The 17319-nt window shown below is 47.3% G+C and overlaps 2 protein-coding genes across 2 annotated transcripts in view; both read right to left on the bottom strand.

Annotated features, from left to right (window-relative positions):
• The window catches only part of MSTO1 (misato 1, mitochondrial distribution and morphology regulator), a 7431-nt gene extending 4892 nt beyond the window's left edge, over positions 1–2539 (bottom strand). Inside the window, exons 1-4 of the mRNA XM_019556881.1 lie at positions 2343–2539; positions 2192–2261; positions 2035–2104; positions 1356–1410 (exon numbers count right to left, since the gene is read on the bottom strand). Coding sequence (XP_019412426.1) covers positions 1356–1410; positions 2035–2104; positions 2192–2261; positions 2343–2514 — 367 coding nt within the window. The 5' untranslated portion in view covers positions 2515–2539. The remainder of the gene's footprint in view (positions 1–1355; positions 1411–2034; positions 2105–2191; positions 2262–2342) is intronic.
• Positions 2540–2656: 117 nt separating this feature from the next.
• DAP3 (death associated protein 3) lies at positions 2657–17163 on the bottom strand. Its single transcript, XM_019556882.1, has 12 exons — positions 17054–17163; positions 11789–11911; positions 10443–10544; positions 8673–8781; positions 8043–8135; positions 7467–7597; positions 6938–7018; positions 6364–6522; positions 4905–4964; positions 3913–4002; positions 3265–3382; positions 2657–2798 (listed from the first exon to the last, which is right to left on the bottom strand). The coding sequence occupies exons 1-12, from the start codon at positions 17093–17095 to the stop codon at positions 2713–2715; spliced, it is 1194 nt and encodes a 397-aa protein (XP_019412427.1). The 5' UTR covers positions 17096–17163; the 3' UTR covers positions 2657–2712.
• Positions 17164–17319: the final 156 nt, after the last annotated feature.

Below are 17319 nucleotides of genomic sequence, written 5' to 3'. Positions count from 1 at the left end.
GCCTCCCCACACTGCCGGCCCATGTTCATCTTGGCATCAGTGATGACTCCAAGATCCTTTTCTGCCTCTGTACCGATGAGAAAGGAGTTCCCCAGCCTGTAGGTATGGTGCCGGTTCTTCCTCCCCAGTTGCAGCACCTTGCACTTGTCAGTGTTGAGTCCCATCTTATTCTTATCCACCCACCCCTGTAAGCTGTCTAGGTTCGATTGCAGCATATTCCTCCCTTCTAGCGTGCCCACATCTTAGCGTCATCAGCAAATTTGAACAAGGTGCTATTTACCCCCTCATCCAAGTCACTGATGAAGAAGATGTTGAACAGTGCAGGTCCGAGCCCTGTGGAACCCCACTGCCCACATCTCTCCATGTCAAAAATGACCCATCCACCACCACTCTTTGGGTGTGGCCCTCCAGCCAGTTGGGGACACATTTGACTGTAGGTGTTGACATCACAGTTTTTTAATGAGAATGGGGTGAGAGACAGTGTCAAAGGCCTTCTGAAAGTCCAGAAAGACTATGTCCACTGCTACCCCTGCATCTAAGGATTTGGTGACCTGGTCGTAGAAGACCACCAGGTTGGTCTGACAGGACCTGCCGCTAATGAACCTGTGTTGATTGCCCCTAAGCATAATCTCCCCTGCTGGCCGCTTGTGGGCATGTGCCAGAATAATTCTCTCAAAAAGCTTACCCAGGATCGAGGTAAGTAAGACTAACTGGCCTATAGTTTCCTGGGTCCTCCTTCCTCCCTTTTTTGAAGATGGGAACCATACTGGCCCTCTTCCAGTCCTCTGGCACCTCGCCAGAGCACCACGAGTGCTTGTAAAGCCATGCCAGTGTTCCTGCAAAGTCCTCAGCCAATTCCCTTAACACTCTGGGGTGGAGATCATCCGGACCAGCTGATTTAAATACATCCAGTCCCTCCAGAATTTCCCTGACTAGATCCTCGCTGACCCTTGGCCCAGGTGCGCCTCCCCTGGGGCCTGAGGGGGGCCCGGCGGGGCGGGCGATCTGGTCCCTGCTCAGGAAAATGGAAGCAAAGAAGTTGTTAAATAGGTTAGCTTTGTTGTCTGGTGTGACGACCAGATTTCCCAGTACCTATCTAGTACCTGTGCACAGTTGTGGCATTTTGTGCTAGAATTCTTTAGATGTGACTATAGCTACATGCAGAGGAAAGCAGGTGCAAAAAAGGGGAAGAGCAAATGATGAATTTGGATTTTTAATTGGAGTACTCATCATTTTTTTTTTAAATGAAATATTTTACTTCCCGGTTAATTGTTATGAAGTCCTGTCCCCATTTCACTCATTATAATTCTCTATCCGAGTTGTACCTTCTGCGTGCAGACACAAGGCCTACGCACCTTTACCGAGAGGAAGCACTCCAAGACCGACGTCTCCATCAGAAGATGTGTTTTCCTGAAATTAAAAAGACACACAGGTTTTGGGAGGTTCACCATATTTTTAAGTGCTAAGCGGTGGGATGCAGCTTGGAAGTACAATCCGTATCAGTATAAGATATGAACTGTCATCTCCCTCTAGGACTCTTCCTCCCCCCCCAAAATGTTCCACAAGTAACGTGAACAGTCACGCTAGCTCAGCTACCGCTGCAAGAGAGCTGGGAGGAATGAGGAGACACTGGCAAAGGAGCAAGTACAGTAAATTATAGCATGCATCTTTCTGACCACTGCCTGGCTGTTGCAAGGTGCGATTTGGACCAACACTGGTTGCTTGTTCAAGTCGGAACAGGCACAGAACACTAAAGAGAAGGAGCTGGACATCAAAGGCCGCATTCACATGACTGCAGCGATGCCAGTGGCGGCTTTCCCTCAGCCTTGGTTACAAAGAGCCGAATCCAGACGCGGCACTCTCTGCTGTGACCCCCCTCCCAGTGGGTCCCCGGTGTGGTCTTCAGGAAAGACTTAAGAGGGAAATAACTAGACAAAATGTTCTTGCTAATGGCGGTGGATCCTGCTAGTGGGCCCAAAGGAGCAAGAGGACAAGACACGAACGTCTCCCAGCCCCGCGCCTGCCGGAGCTCACCTGTCCGCCGAGACCCCGCGGGGCCGCGTCCCGGGCAGGAAGCCCCTGGTGCCGCGTCGTGCTTCCCTGCCTGCGGGGGAGAAGGGAGAGGCCGGGGCGCTGCAGCGCGGCCGCCGCCGGACCCTCAACGCCCCCACGTCCCGCCCCCCGCACTGACCAGGCCGCGGCGCCATCGTTTCCGGCGTCCCGCGATGAGCCGCCGTCGCGCCGCAAGCTGCCTAGGCTGCCTGCCATGGACACGGCGGGTCACGGGGGCCGGACGCGCCGCCTGCCCCGCGCCGCCCCGCTCCGCCCCCCGGTCCCGCTACCTCGCAGGTCCAGCAGCACGAGGCGCGGCGCGTAGGGGTCGGGGGCGCGCCCGGCCCGGTGCAGCGCGTCCGCCCGCAGCTCGGCCCCAGCCTCGCCGCGCGCCTGCAGCTGCCACCAGTGCGCGCCCACGAAGCCCGCGTAGGACCCGAGCTGCAGTGTCACCGCCGCCATCCCGCTCCCGCCACCGCCCGGCCGGACGTGACGACACCCCTGTGCAAGAACCCCATTGGCTGCGGGGTCGGAAGTTGCTGCGTCGCACGTCACTGCACTTCCGGGATCCCCGCCAAGCAGAAGCAAGAGAACGAGACGCGGCGGCTTTCGGTCGCTGCCTTTATTGCACGCTACGGACGCGGCCCCGCCGCGCCCCGCTCACAGCATGGCCGCGAGCCGCTCCAGCTGCGCGGGGTTGGCGCCACTCAAGAACAGCAGCTCCGCTCTCCCGTCCGGCGTCCGCGCTGCGGAGACAAGAGCTGCGTCAGCGTCCGCGCCCGGCCCCGGCAGAAGGAGAACTCGCGCCCTGCGCTGGAAAGCGAGCTGCAAGGTGCACCAAGTGCTGCTCAGCAGTACCCCTCACTTACAACCCGCCCCTCTCCCAAGCACTGCCCTTACAGGGATCCCCATTTGAGGCTCCATGGGCACCTCTTGCCCCAGAGGGTTTGTGTTTGAGAAGCACACCTTCTCCTGACTTTGCATCTTTCTTTGAAAGCTTTATCCACACTTAACAACTCTAAAGTTTGGTTGTCAGGTTTTTTTTCTGTTTCGAAAAACAAAACGGTTTTGTTTTCTTTTCTTTTTTTTTTGAATAAACAGGTAAAAATGGTGTGAAGGGTGCAGGGCTCACTTTTTTTGCACCAGAAATGGAGATGGAGCTGAAAGCGCTGCAGTTAGTACATACTCTTGGTTCCCTAGCACAGATCTCACCTTTTTCATGTTGAAGCCACTTTCTGTCAAGATAATACTGGTAACAGCTCTCAAATTCCTTTTCACTGTACTTGGGAACCTGGATGGGAACGAACGGTTCCAAGGCACTGAAGCCCTCCTGAAGGGGAAAAAGTGAGAGCATGAGGCATATAACAGACCCTCTAATTTCCAATCATCAGACACATTGAACAGGAAACCTTCAGCCCAGCTGCCTGAGCTGCCAAGGAGTAAGGCTCTGCTAGGCATGAGCAAGTTCAGGAAGAACTGCTTCAAAACAGAAGGTATCTACTGCATGTTACCTAGACAGGAGAACAAAGAGAAGTCAGATGCCTAGCTAGGTTTTTTGTGCAGAAGGAGGCTGGTGAAAAAGAACAAAAAAGGGAGAAAAATTTGTCTAAGTTCTTCCTTCTATTTGGGGGAATTTACCTTGGAATATGCACACGGGACACACTGAAGGGGAGGTCAGTAGACACACAGGAACAGGGGGACTGAGCCAAGAACAACATGCAAAAGGTGACTGAATGGAGCAAGGTTCAGGTAGTAGCAGACTCAAGCTAGCACGTGTACTGAGATTGCTGCTTCCACATCAGCATTTTTGTTTCCATTTCTATATATGCTCCAACAAAGGAACCAGAGGTCATGACTTACATCTCCCAGCAGCTCATGGGGTAAATAAGCAAGGCGTGGTTTGAAGACGGAGCCTGTCTGGCAAATAGTAGTCACAATGGCACCTCCACTCTGAAACATGGAGATAAATTAGGAGTTTGCAAGACACACACGTGGATATCATGTATTTTTCTCCCATATGCTTTACTGTCAGTCCTTTGTTTTGAGGTTCTGCCAATATGATAGTTACAGCAGGTAGCCAGGCACAAGGAAGGAATGCTGTGGATAGCTGCCCCAAAGAGCAAGTGTCAGTTCCAGCCTCTTTCACGAGACAGAGCTGAAGGGAATGGAGCTCCTCACTGACAGCGCTGCCGCTCAGTGTGGATGGGCTTGGCTCTACAGCAGTGGTTCACAACCTTTTTTGTACCAGGACCAATTTGTAAACACCAATGGCTGACCCAGTGCCCCTCAGTCCCAACTCCCTGCCCCGTCCCAGGTCCCAGCCTCCCAGTGTGTGGGGTGGGGGGGCCCAAGCAGCTCCTTGCAGACTGGAGCTCTGCCAGCCTGCAAGGGAAAAGCTTGTTTCCCACACTTTTCTCCTTTAAAGGAGAATCTATTTTTTAAGTTTGTTCATGACACTTTTATATATTCTTGCGACTTGCTTTTGGATCATGACCTGCAGGCTGACAAAAACTGCTCTACAGAGTCTCCCACTGGAGAAGCTCTCGTGAGGTGTACGAGAGGCTATGGCAAGATACTAGTTATTCTAGTTCTGGCCACTCCAAGCAGATATTCAACACAAGTTAGAATGCTAAGCATTGGAAACAATAAATACGGACATCTAACCAAAGCATTACATAAAGGTTTTTTTTCAAGTATACATCTGCCTATGAAAGAAATGAAGCAAGCATAAAACTATTAGAGTATATTTCCCAATAGTAAGTCCTAAAGACGACAGCACTGCTCTAGGTGTCAGCTTTTAGCTGTGAGAACCCTGCACCTTAAGTTCTCTGCAGGTTTGTATCAGCACTCACCCAGTCATTCATCACCATCTTCCTCAGGTTGTGGACCAGGGCCAATTCCTCTGGAGAAACCTGTTGATAACAGAGTGTCAGAAGCAGGTGGTCAAGGAATGGCATCCCAAGTTCCCACCCTACCCATGGGGAACAGGTCAAGGGAAGTTAGGGGCTGTCTGGTGTTTTACTGAGTGAAAAAGGCGATGGCAGCTCCTCAGCTGCAAGACTTTTGCCCCGAGATGAACTTTTGCTTTGCTGATATACAGTGCTTCTCAAACATTTCTAGTGTGCACCATCCTGTTTGCCATCCTGCTGAGCACTCGTGACTGTTACGGATGGTGATAACACAACACCATCATTACCACTGGACTGTAACTCCCCAACTGCAAGATTTTACAATCATTCATTTTTTCTTCGTTTTCTTCTAAAAGTTCATTGCGTGCCACCGCCCCCAAACACCACGGGTGTGTGCATCACTGTTCTAAGGGAGGAGATATTTTTAAGGGAGTACATTTTTTGCATGTGAGACTTATGTTCACGCTAAACGTAGACAGTAGCTCCAAGGATTAGATAAAAGGATGCCACTGAGCAAGATCCCTAACTTATACAGACTCTCAGTAAGCAAGTCTGGGGTCTTTCAACAGCCTAACCTCAGAGGTTCCCAACCACCAGGCCATGGCCCGGAAGGGTTGGCTGCTGGTCCACAGTATGCCAGTCACTTCTAGTCCACACTCACTTCCACTGCAGACCACAGTATCGAAAAGGTTGAGAACCCCTGGCCTAACTAGAATGTGCTTTCTTCACCGCCTCACCTTGATCATTCCTTTTCCTTTTTAGAAAATCTGGCATCACCCTCGATTCCACTCTCCTGTGTTTGCAGATCTAGTCATGTCTCACCTTCCTAAGGCCTTAACCTTTTCTCACAGGGACTATTGCATTCCTGTCAGGAATACAGATTGCATTCTTCATCTCCAAGATCTTTCCAGATCACAGCTCTCCAAGGTACAGCATTGTCCAGAATGAAGCCATGGCTTGTCCACTATCTCCCTCCTAATGACCTGGCTCCCCTTACTTTTCAGAATCCAAATCAAGATTGCCCTCGCTGTATTTAGAATCCCTCGTACATAGTTGTGCACTCTTTGCATCCTCTCCTGTAGCACTGGTTTTCCCAGGTTCGTCTCAGCACTGGTGCAAGACCCTTCTCTACAGCACTTCCAACAGATCGCGTGCTTCCTCCATCTTTACACCTCAGTGCCTCTGCAATGAATACCTTGCTGTTCCTTACTACAGGAAGTCAATTCCATGTTCTACACTATGATCTTCACTGAAGTGTTTGAAAGGACCCTCTGAAATACAAAAAATGGTGTCTGGCTAAACCAGCCACAGATCAGTCATCCAGAGGACCAAATAAAACCTGCCCCTTAGGTCTCTCTTGCAAGAAATGTACTTAAACACACCAAAAGCAGTAATTTCTTACTAAGGTTTTGTCTCTCTTCCTCAGTGTTGTCTTTCCCCAAAAGGCATTGACTCCATCCACTGCCACCAGAAGTTTAAATGAACCAAGGGAACATTGCCTCTTTAACTCTTTAAGCACAGCCCCTACAACATCAGTGGCAGTCTTCATTCGAGTTATACCCTAGAAGAGGGAAAAGCACAGCATTAGTAGAAAGACGACCACCAGCCACACCATTTGGAGCCTTTGGTACCCGCCCCACTGAGGAGCACAAAGGGAGATGAAATATGAGGTTTCTACTTTTGTTCCCAAATGGGCACCCAGGTCTAATGGACTAAGTGCAGGGATAAAAACCAGGAACTCTCAAGTTCTAATCTGAGCACCGACAGACTTCTATGCAACTCCTGCTGGGGCCCAGGTTACTAACTTATGTCTCAGTCTTCCCATCAATAACACAGGGACAACAAGCCATTGCTGCTTACCAGGATTTAGACCATTAGAAGCACTGAAGATTATTCTCACTCCCTACTCTGGCCTTGGCATCACTTTCAGTTCATCATCCTGTTCCAGCAATACCAGTGGCAGTTATTGTTCTCACCTGTTCTACCATTTCAACCAGTGGCCTGCCTTCTTCAGTGCTATCCCACTTGTTCCACGTGTATTTTTGTTGTGTTTTTATCTGTAACAGAAAGAAGGGTCAGAGAGTTCAGGTGGATGCAACTGATACAGTCCTGCTCCCATTTCCATGCAGGCTCAGCGAGCCTGGGAATAGAATCCTTCCCCTTTCTATGTTTGCTAGGAGATAGAGGCAGAACAGTATCTTTGTGCAGCATCCAAGGATAGGCTGAAGAAGTCTCTAGCTTGTATTACTAAGGGCTCTTTAAAGTGTCTCCACTCCCACTGAAACCTACATCCAAATGAGTTGCAGGGGTGGAGGCATCTTAAATAATGTTAGTGCACTCTCACTCCCAACATAATAAAATGCATCTCAGAAGAAAGGTGATCCAGGTCATCCCCACCCTACCTTGGTAGTGAGAAAGCATATCTCCATATTGTCCTCTGGGGAAACTGCACTTGTCTGCATTAAGAACCAAATGAGAATCCACAACTTGGTCAGCTCTACCAACCTCTCTCAATAAGTGTTCATTTGAAGTTCTGAAATTCTTGAGCCAGGCAGATGCTTGCAAAGGTTGGTCAATCCGTTCTGTTTTATAGGAAGACTGCAGAAGTTGCTTGCAGTTCTTTACCAAGAGATGAGCTGTAAGGTAGAGAGAAAAAAAGGTGGCAAACAGTTATCATGTTCTGTTACTAACAAATCCCTAGGTTTTTCTCTTCTGACTTTTTTCCCTCCTTGCTTCACTGTATTCACCACAAACACTCCACAGCATACAGTGAACATAGAAGGAGCCCCAGATCAAACACCAGGAGTTGCACATCTTTGCCTACAGCAAGGTCCCCTACCTTGGGGTACTAGTACCTGACTTACTAGTTAGTAGCAACACATCAGAAGGCCATATGTGTACATGTGTTTGGCAGGGGGAGCTACACTGTTCAACTGTAGTGTATTTCACTTCTTACCTTTAGTCTCTCTATCATAAGTCAAGTCTCCTATTCCATAAGGTTTGCCACCAGCAATACCTTCCCTATAGATTAGTTAGAGGCACAGATGGCATTTCCTACTCAAAAAACACTTCTGAGCTTACCATCTGGAATGTGCAGCACCAGCCAGCCCTGCTTTGCACAGTAATGAACAGCATGGCAGAGCGTCATTGTTTTTCCAGTTCCGCTCTCTCCATCTTCAACACAATCAATTAAGGAAAACCTCAGGGCTGCATCCAGACGTGTGGACACCTTGCGCTGCCACTAGTTGTCACCAGGGAACACCTGTGCCATGTGTGTTCTGGCACGCAGCAGGTGACCCAGGTGGGGTAGGGGAGTCTGGGGCCAGCCCAGTGCTTACCAGGGGTGTTCCCAGGACTGCAGCAGTGGTGATTCTGCAGTGCAGAGCCTGGCTGACTGGCAGTGGAGTGTGGCTCCAGCTGGCCAGGCTCTGACTCTGGGCAGCCCATGCTGCCACCATGTGCACCACTCTACTTTTTTTTCCCCACACCGCTCTCTTGCAGCATGGAGAACAACTGAATGTGCAAACATGTCTGTGGCACCACATATTGCATAGCCACACTTGTCTGGATATGGCCCAGAAAGGCAAGAAATGGGGAAGCTGAGGCTATTCCACATCTACACCCAACCCAACATGAGGCTAGAATGCCACCAATGCTTTCAGTTTGCTGGAAGTTCTATTGACTTCCAGCACAGAGAAAAGCAAAGGATACAGAGGACATATCGGATGGCTGGCTGGGCAAAGTTGGTGCTTTTTAGGTAACCAAAAAGCTCTACAGCTGGTTTCCGCACCATCAGACAGGCTTCTTTGAAGGTCTCAATCTGAAAGAGAAAAATGTGAACAAAGAGTTGCTTGTTAGTATGCACCAGCAGCTGCTACCCTGCAGTTTCACATGCAGAGCTGCTAGCATGCACTAGCAGCTCTACCCCTGCAGGTCTTTTTAGGCTCCATAGCACCATCTGAGACAAAATTAGCCTCTTCCTCTCTGTGCCTCAATCGCTTAGGCTTGTAGTTTAATGGTAGAATTCTTGCCTGCCATGCAGGAGACATAGGTTCAATTTTAAGGCTTGTATATATTTCTCGTCTCAGCCATGGGGTTGGACTAGAGAACCTCTAGAGGTCCCTTCTAGCTCTTTGACTCTGCTCTAACCTTCCTTCATGGGAAGGTTTTTACTTTCAAGCATATTTTAACAATACTTGCAGCAGCAGGACACTGGCTGCTTTTGTGCCCATGCTTTGTGTCACAGGTTAGGGTGCTACAACCTGTGACAGGGTTGACTGTAGTTTTAGTAATAGGTTAGACAAGGATTTGTATGGGATGGTTTGGACAGGAGTGATCCTGCCTCTGGCAGAGGGTTGGACTTCCAGAGGTCCCTTCCCGCCCTACTTTCCTTTGGGTCTGTGGTAACTAATCTTCACTGGCCAGATGACAGACTCAACTCATAAAACCTGCCAGATAACAGATCAGTGTATTTTGATTTATAATACATACAAGAGCATGATATTACTTGAATGCTAAGTCCTTTTAGTTGACATCACTGTCACATTGGAAAGTAACCTGCTATTCTGAATATCAAACCCAAACAATACTCCTTGCTAACCAGTGTCTGGGTAAATGCATAGCAGTCTTAAGGACGTGTCCCAAGCTGTATCCAATGGCCAATACCTAACGGTGCAAAGAAACAAACCAGACAATCCTTCCTCCTACTGTAACACATTTAAGCCAGCTGGCCTTATTTTTCATGGATCACATCAGAACCAGGTGTAAATTCCCCTTCAGAAATACAGAGGCTTCATTTATGTCTTGTTATTAATGGGTGAAAGATTAGTCTGAAAAGACTTTGGGGCAAGTAAACAACAGCAGTGTTTCAGTCTTAAGCTCCCCTCATACCTTCAGGAACTACAAAAGTCCAGTCATAGCCAGGAAGCTGATGGCACAGTGTGGTAAGACCAAGGTGAAGAGGAAACAGCCATGGAAGACTTCAGAGAGGTTGCCCCACTGCTGACAAGCACTGGAATTCTGAAGAATTTTAGATTGCCAATTTCCTTTTTCGATTCATTTGTATCTGAGTTCAGGAACTGATGAAGGTGGCATTTGTATCTACTAACTAAACTCTTGAGGAACAGCAAGAGCAAGTTCTCTGTTGCTGGTCTACAACCTTTGCATGAGACAGTCTCTTGGACCCCCAAGGTGAGTAAGGACTGTGATTTGGAACAGTTTTGCTCTGTAACATTTTGGATTTGAAATGGAGAGATTTAGGCAACATCCCACTGATCTCCACCCCCTTGCCTGAAACAGCTCTGCTCTGGCTCATGTACAGCTGCACATTATCATTGCCAAAAGACCCAAAGCAATCTTTCTTTTCAATTTACAGGCTGCCTAAACATGCCTGTATGTAGCCCTTCTACCCCAGAATAAAAGAATTCCAGTCTCAATCCCCTCCCCAATCCAACCTCCAAACCTTCACTGAGACAGAGTTACCTGCTCTTTGAACCGGCGGGGCAGTCCATGGGGAAATATCACCTTCACCTCCTCTAGTGGGATGCTATAGTGCTGACAGTCATGTTGCTCTGTATGGTTGGCCTGTGAGTAAAATACAAAACACTAACAAACAGGAGAACCGGACTGTGCTGCTCTGCAGAGAGGCCCCTGAAGGAACTGGGGGTGGGGATATTGGGGAGGGCAAAATAAGGGATCACCCTGGCAGAAACACTATTGTATTCTGTAAGGTCAGAACAGTCTTGCTTCCAAGTTTCATTTATTTAGCATGGGAGTGGTACACAATGTCTTTTGAAGTGGTAAAGCAGGTTAGTCAGCAGGCTATGTCACTTCCTACTGGCTGTAACATTGCCCAGCTCTCTTGCAGGTTTTTCAGATGCTTTTTGCTAACTAAGATTTGGACACCCCTCCACCCCATAGATCTAGGGCTTGGGGACAGATACAGGAGGAGGGCCATGGCACCTTACCCTTCCATTTCTCCGGTTGTAAAATGGGAATAAAGATGTGGACCTCCTTTATAAGGCACTTTAAGATTGACTGATGAAGACAGCTGTTTTATCTAGTCTCCTCAGCGTTGCTTTAATGAGGCTTTCCTATAACCAGACACTGGTGCTATCAGAAGCAATTCTATACCTTAAACTATTATCTACAATATGGACAAATATTGTAGGGCTTTGATGCACTAAGCAGTGTTGATTGTTGTTGTCAAATGTATTTCAGTGAAATATGCAGTGAAAATGCTAAATAAAATTCAATTGTTTGGCAGCATAAATCCTAGGTACAGGCCAGTGGAGACTATTCTTGCCATCTGGACTCTTCTGTGCCATCTATAGAGATGCTCTGATCACATGACTAGATCATCTGCATGCTGCTGTTTCCATAGAGACCCCAGAGGAATCAGTGGAGAAAGAAAACTCCAATTATAGCAGCTGCAGAAAAGCACCTCAAAGGTTTATTCCATTCATTTATTCCGCTTCACTTTGTGCTTGAGAGACATGCAGGCTAGAATTGTGAAGCCTGTGCACTAGGGAGACATTTTGGATAATGAGGTTTCAGTACCATCCCCCCTTCCTCACAATTTGTGGTGGTTAGTTGGGGAAGACTGATCCTGAAGTTGAAATTAATGGTGCCCAATACCAAGTTTGCCCTCCTCTCCAGCTGCACAGCATGCCTGTCCAGACCCACGACAATAGATCTGCCTATTCCCTTCATTCCTACTTAAGAAGAATGGTCCAGTGAGCACTAACATAGCCAGGGTACTTAAGGATAGACTGACAATCTTAGGGTGTTAGTTGTGTGGCATGATAGTAAATATGGTAGTAACTCACCGGGTTGCTCTCACTAGTACGGAAAATTGCCCGGGGTTTCTCTTCAGCGATTTGGACATCCTGATTAACAATACCATTTAAGCAAATCCTGGCAGTGATGTGGAGAGAACGTCCAGCATACAACTAGAGAGAGAAAAAAATGCTTTTCAGTCACCAAAAATTATAGGCAAAGTTCAGCAACATACCCACTATAGTTAAGAAAGGGTCAGTGTAATGCACTCTGCTCAGGAAGTAAATTACAATACTTAGGAGAGAGAGAGAGTTGTGTGTGGAAATGAGTAGTAATGTTGTTATAGCCATTATGCAAGTTCAGTTTCATCTTTCTAAACCCTTTCAGTTTGCTCAAGTCCATCTGCTGCCACTACAGAGCTGAGCCTTTGCCTAAAGGAGCGATCCTATTAAAGGGCTGCTCAAGAGCACAAAGCAGCCATTAGAAGTCTTATTGCTGGAAAGTTCCTATAATGTTTCTACTGATGTGGTGAATACCATCAATACTGTGCAAATGACAGCTGTTTAGTAATCCATAATCACCTCAATTACTGCAGGATTAGTGTGGCAGCTAGTTTATATTTACAATTGCATTTCCTGCATTGGTTTCCCCCCTGCCCCCACCAATGTGTTCTGACATATAGAATCTTCCCTAGGAATAGAGGAGTCGTGGAAACAAACAGCTGCTTATGCTAATGCAGGCTCCTAGGTAGGAAGCTCTCTGGTACATGCCTGAAAGTGTGTAGGGAAGTAAGGGGTAAAGGGACAACAATTTTAGTAGGCCAAGGTGAAAGAAAGCATGAACAGTGTATCTAGAAGCTGTGCCTGGATCACTGATTCTCAACTAGGGTGATGTTGGGTGTATAAACATAAATCACAAGATAAAACGAGAGATTTCAAGAGGAATCCATACTGTCAACACATTCCAACCTGTTGTGTTCTTTCTGAGTTCTTTGCAACAGAACTGCCATATTACAGTATTGGAAAACTAAGCGCTGTTTTTTTTCAAGGAGTGCCTCAACTCTAATGAGGCTGAAAACTGTTGGTCTAAATATTGTTCACTGACAGAGGAACAAACTATCCCACACACTCCAGGCAGAGGCTGAGGGGAGACCACAGTATACAGCTCTACAGACTTCAACAGCCACCATCTCCAACTTTAATTCAGCCCCAATGAAGGCTGGATTATCCATGAAACACAAAGCATTCTTTTAGTCCCCGGACAGCTGATCCAAAAAAAGAAGATAGCAGCATAGAAATGTAAGATAGAGGTCTGAGAGGGGTCAGCTACCCACCAAGCATAATCCCTGGTTCTTGCAGGCAACCTCATCTCTTATAGCCTTGGGAAAAGTGATCCAGTTCTTTTTTGAAGCCAGTTAAGTTTCTTGTTACCCACCGTTCTGGAACTATACCACAGTAATCCTCAGTGAAGTGATGGTCTCTCATGATCATCAGTGTAAACTAATCTATGCAAGATTCTGCTTTCACAGTTTCCCTTTGGGATCTCCTGGTTTGCACCCTCCTAGAAGTAGGGCATGAAATCCATCTACACACGCTAAAACAGGCACGGAACCAAGACAAGCCTTTGGGTGATGGGTAACAAGCTGTTGTCTAACAACTGTCCTGGAGCTTTACAGATAAACACCCACACTTTCTGAATTCATTCAAGTTCATGGATCCATTTCATTTGGCAAAACCCCTGAGTAGGTGGTTCATTGATTTAAAAATATTCCTAATAGACTATGATAATTCAACAGGACACATTTCTCAAACAGTTTTTCTGGCACTGCAGGGTGATTTGCATGTTCAGATGGAGTTGCCCTCTGCAATGGAAAGCAAAGACTCAGCAACTCACCACGGCACTGGACTTTTGTCCCCAGCTCTATAGATAGAACTGTTCTTGCACAGGACTGACAGGAGTCACAGTTCTTGGAATCAACATATTGTCATGTTAGAAAGGGTGAATGGGTAAGAAAGAGCACCACATTTTACCAGTCATTGTTTAACAGAGCTTCAGCTTATTTTTGTTTTTTACCCACAAAAGGGTATATCAACAACACTGTAATTAATTAAAAAGTCAACCTAAAGTAATGTGGTACAGTTTGTTCCTCATTAGTGGGGAAGGGAAAAGATAGTGGTTTACAATTGATCCTGAAGACTGTAAGGTTAGTCAAAGGCTTCCCATGCCATTCTGTGCACTTCTCTAGTTCACCATACAATTCCATTTATTTAACCTCAGGGAATGAGTATACAAAAAGAAGCAAGTATTTGAAATGTGACCTGAAAACAATTTATTACAGCCCTAGCAACAGCCCCCTCTATGGCTGAAGGGCCTGACTCATAAGCTGGTAGCCAAAAGACTGGCAGTTCAAGTCTGGGTATGGGTGAGTGATCTTAAGTCTCAATTTATAGAGCAGAGATGTGCAAAATGCAGTCTGCCAGGCCATTCTATCCAGCCTTTAGAGCCTATAAAATTTAGAAAATTAATATTTATCTGCTCTTGGCTGCCTGACATGCAGCTCTCGATGGCTTGCCAAAATTCAGTAAGCAGCCCTCTGCCCAAAATAATTGGCCATCACTATTATAGAGGGTTTGGTTCTTGGCCCTGTGCTGTTCAACATGTTATCATGAAAAGCATGCTGGCCGATTCTGTGGACTATACCAAGTTATGGGGAAAATGCTGTAGTCAACAGAGCTAATAACATACTGGGATGCATTTGCCCAATGCAACTCTACTTGGCGCTGGTGAGACCCCCACCTGGAGTACCATGTCCAGTTCTTCAAAAAAATATGTGGAGAACCTTGAAAGGGTCCAGAGAAAGGCCAGAAGAATGATTACAGCTTGTCCTCCAGGCCCTTATGAGGAAAAACTAAGGGATCTGGAACTGCTCAGCCTGGGGAAGAAAAGACTGAAGGGGGACTTGGTGGCCATTTAAGTATATAAGGGATGAATATCAGGAGCTGGGAGAAAACCTGTTCACTAGGGTGCCCCAGGGGGTGGACAAGGAACAATGGCCATAAACTGTTAGACAATGGTTTCAAGTCAGATGTAAGGGTGAACTTCTTTATGGTAAGGGTGACCAGAATCTGGAATAGATTTCCCAAGGAGGTGGTAAAGCCCCAAAGCTTGGAAGTCTCCAAGAGGAGACTGGAGAGACACCTTGCTGGGATCTTTGATCTCAGCAGTATTCCTTCCCAGAGCAGGGGGGTTAGATTCAATGATCTTTCGAGGTCCCTTCCAGCCCTGAATTTCTACGATTCTACGATATGATAGTAAGTGCCATTTACATTCTATTTCCATCTGCCAGAGGAAATCAGCCTGACTCAAACCCCTTAAATGGCAGCATCTATCATATGCTAAATTTAAGACTTGTCAGGAGAACAAAAACCATAAGGTGGAGCTGTTTCCAAAGGAATCCATGCCACATTAGCCACAAGCTGATTAACAAGTCATTAGAAAAGATTCTCTGTTCCCTATATGGCTCAGTTATGAACAGGGTTTTGTACAGCAAGTGTATGGTCTCCTGAAACAAGCAGAAGAATAATGATCTAGTTCTTAACAAAAGAAAATTCAGATGTCAGTTCAAAAGTTTAGCTTGTATAACACAGCAAGAGAAACAACTAGATGACTCTATTTGCTATTAGTGATCCACTCTAGACATGCAAAGCACATACATGAGACACTCCACCAATATAAAAATGCAGTATGTTCTACTTGCAAAGCACGCCTTTTGTGCATGATGCAGAGCTGAGCCTTGTACCCACACAGTAAAAGTACCGTTTTCTGCAAAACAGGCTATACTACTAAAAATGCAGTTTTACAGGTATAACCATTTACATTAGGGGCTTCTGCCAGGACACTGTTAGCGATCACATCCCACAGAAAACAGGACCAGCAAGAGTCTGTAGCATAGATCAGCCCTTAGCCTTCTGCTTTTTCTGATCAGAGCTGTGGATTTTGTCATACACAGCTTTTTAAATCCTATACATGGTTTACATCTCAAGACCACTGCCTGACATGTAGAGTTTGCAAGTATAAATCACTGGGTTAACAATATAGTAAAATATTCTGTGCTCAGTGGACCAACTGAACCCAGGGTAGGTTTAAACAGGGCTAAATTACAGCAATCTTCTCCTGCTACACAAGAGTTCTCTGTTGAGGTGGTGTTGGCCAACACTCCCACTGCCCAGTTACAAGAGATCTTGGAGTTGGCACCCAGCAAAAGCAGACAGCAGGAACACAGTACTGCCTGGGCTACAGTAAGCCCATATTTTCAAAAGTGTCCTTTTTAAATCCCACCAGTGCTGTTGTGATGACTCGATTCCTGATAGAACCCATTCTGCTCTGGGTAAAATTGATATTGTGGCTGCTTTGCCACAGTTTAAAAAAAAGGATTACCTATCAGAATGATATCCTTTTACCTGCAAGTCTGATTCCCCTTATAAGTTTTGGCTTTGCCTGCATGTACAGAGTTTTATAGTTATTAAAATGCCTCCTATTTATACCTGGAAATCTAAGGGAACAAACTATAATGGTATAAATCATGTTAATGAAATTAAAATTGGATCCATGCTTGAGGGTTGTGTCCATTTTAACTATGTTTGTTCCAGACAGAGCTGTCAGTGCAAGCTCTACCTCAAAAAGCCCTTGCTTTTCTCAATTAATAGCTTAGATTTTGACATAACATGAGACTCAAGAGCCTGAAGCATCTATGCCTTAATCCAGCATTTGGTCTGAGGTTTCTAGTTGCCGGGGCGTGGAATCAGACTTGCAAGTAAAAGAATGTCATTCTGATAGGTAATCCTTTTTTTGAAACTGTGGCAAAGGAGCCACAATATCAATTTTACCCAGAGCAGAATGGGTTCCTATGAGGAATCGGGTCATCGCAACAGCATTGTACTTCCCATTCCCTCACAACCCCCCCAACAGGAGCATCCGAGAGCAGGGCATGACCGCAGGCTCTTCCCCAGGTATTTCTGGACAGCCAAGAGGTCTGTTCATGACTTCTGGAGTTGCTCTGATCCATGCTGGAGCCTGCCGAGAGGTGCAAAGAGTAGGTGAAGTCCCCTTTACCGCCGCTCCAGCCCTCCCGGACCCTGCCTCAGAGCAGACTCGCATGGCAGCTTCTCCCAAAGAGCGCCGGGCGCGTGGGGAGTGGTCCCTTGGCACCGCACCGCACGTCTGCTTCCCCACTGACACGCGGTTGGGGGTGTCGTGCGAGTGCCACAGCCCGCCCCCCGCCGGTGCTGGGACGGCGGCCTAGCAGCAGGACTCACCGTTCGCCCGCGGCGCACTGCGCTGCTCAGGCCTCTAAGCATCGCGCCCCCTGCCGCGCACGCACAGGCTCCAGAAAGAGGCGCAAGGCGCGGGGCTGCGGAGCCGGGAGCAGTCGGACTCCCTCCGGCCAAAGCAACTGCCCACGAGCCCGTGACAGGGTCTCCACAACTACAGGGAGGCCGCGCGCTCACAGCGGCGCCATGTTGGAGGGGGCAGAGGTCACGTTGCGGTTCCCTACGGGTGCTGCGGAGGGACAATCCGCGCC

The sequence above is a fragment of the Crocodylus porosus genome, unplaced genomic scaffold (assembly GCF_001723895.1).
Source record: "Crocodylus porosus isolate Cpor-Errol unplaced genomic scaffold, CroPor_comp1, whole genome shotgun sequence".
NCBI lineage: Eukaryota > Metazoa > Chordata > Crocodylia > Crocodylidae > Crocodylus > Crocodylus porosus.
This window is presented reverse-complemented; position numbering and strand designations above follow the sequence as displayed.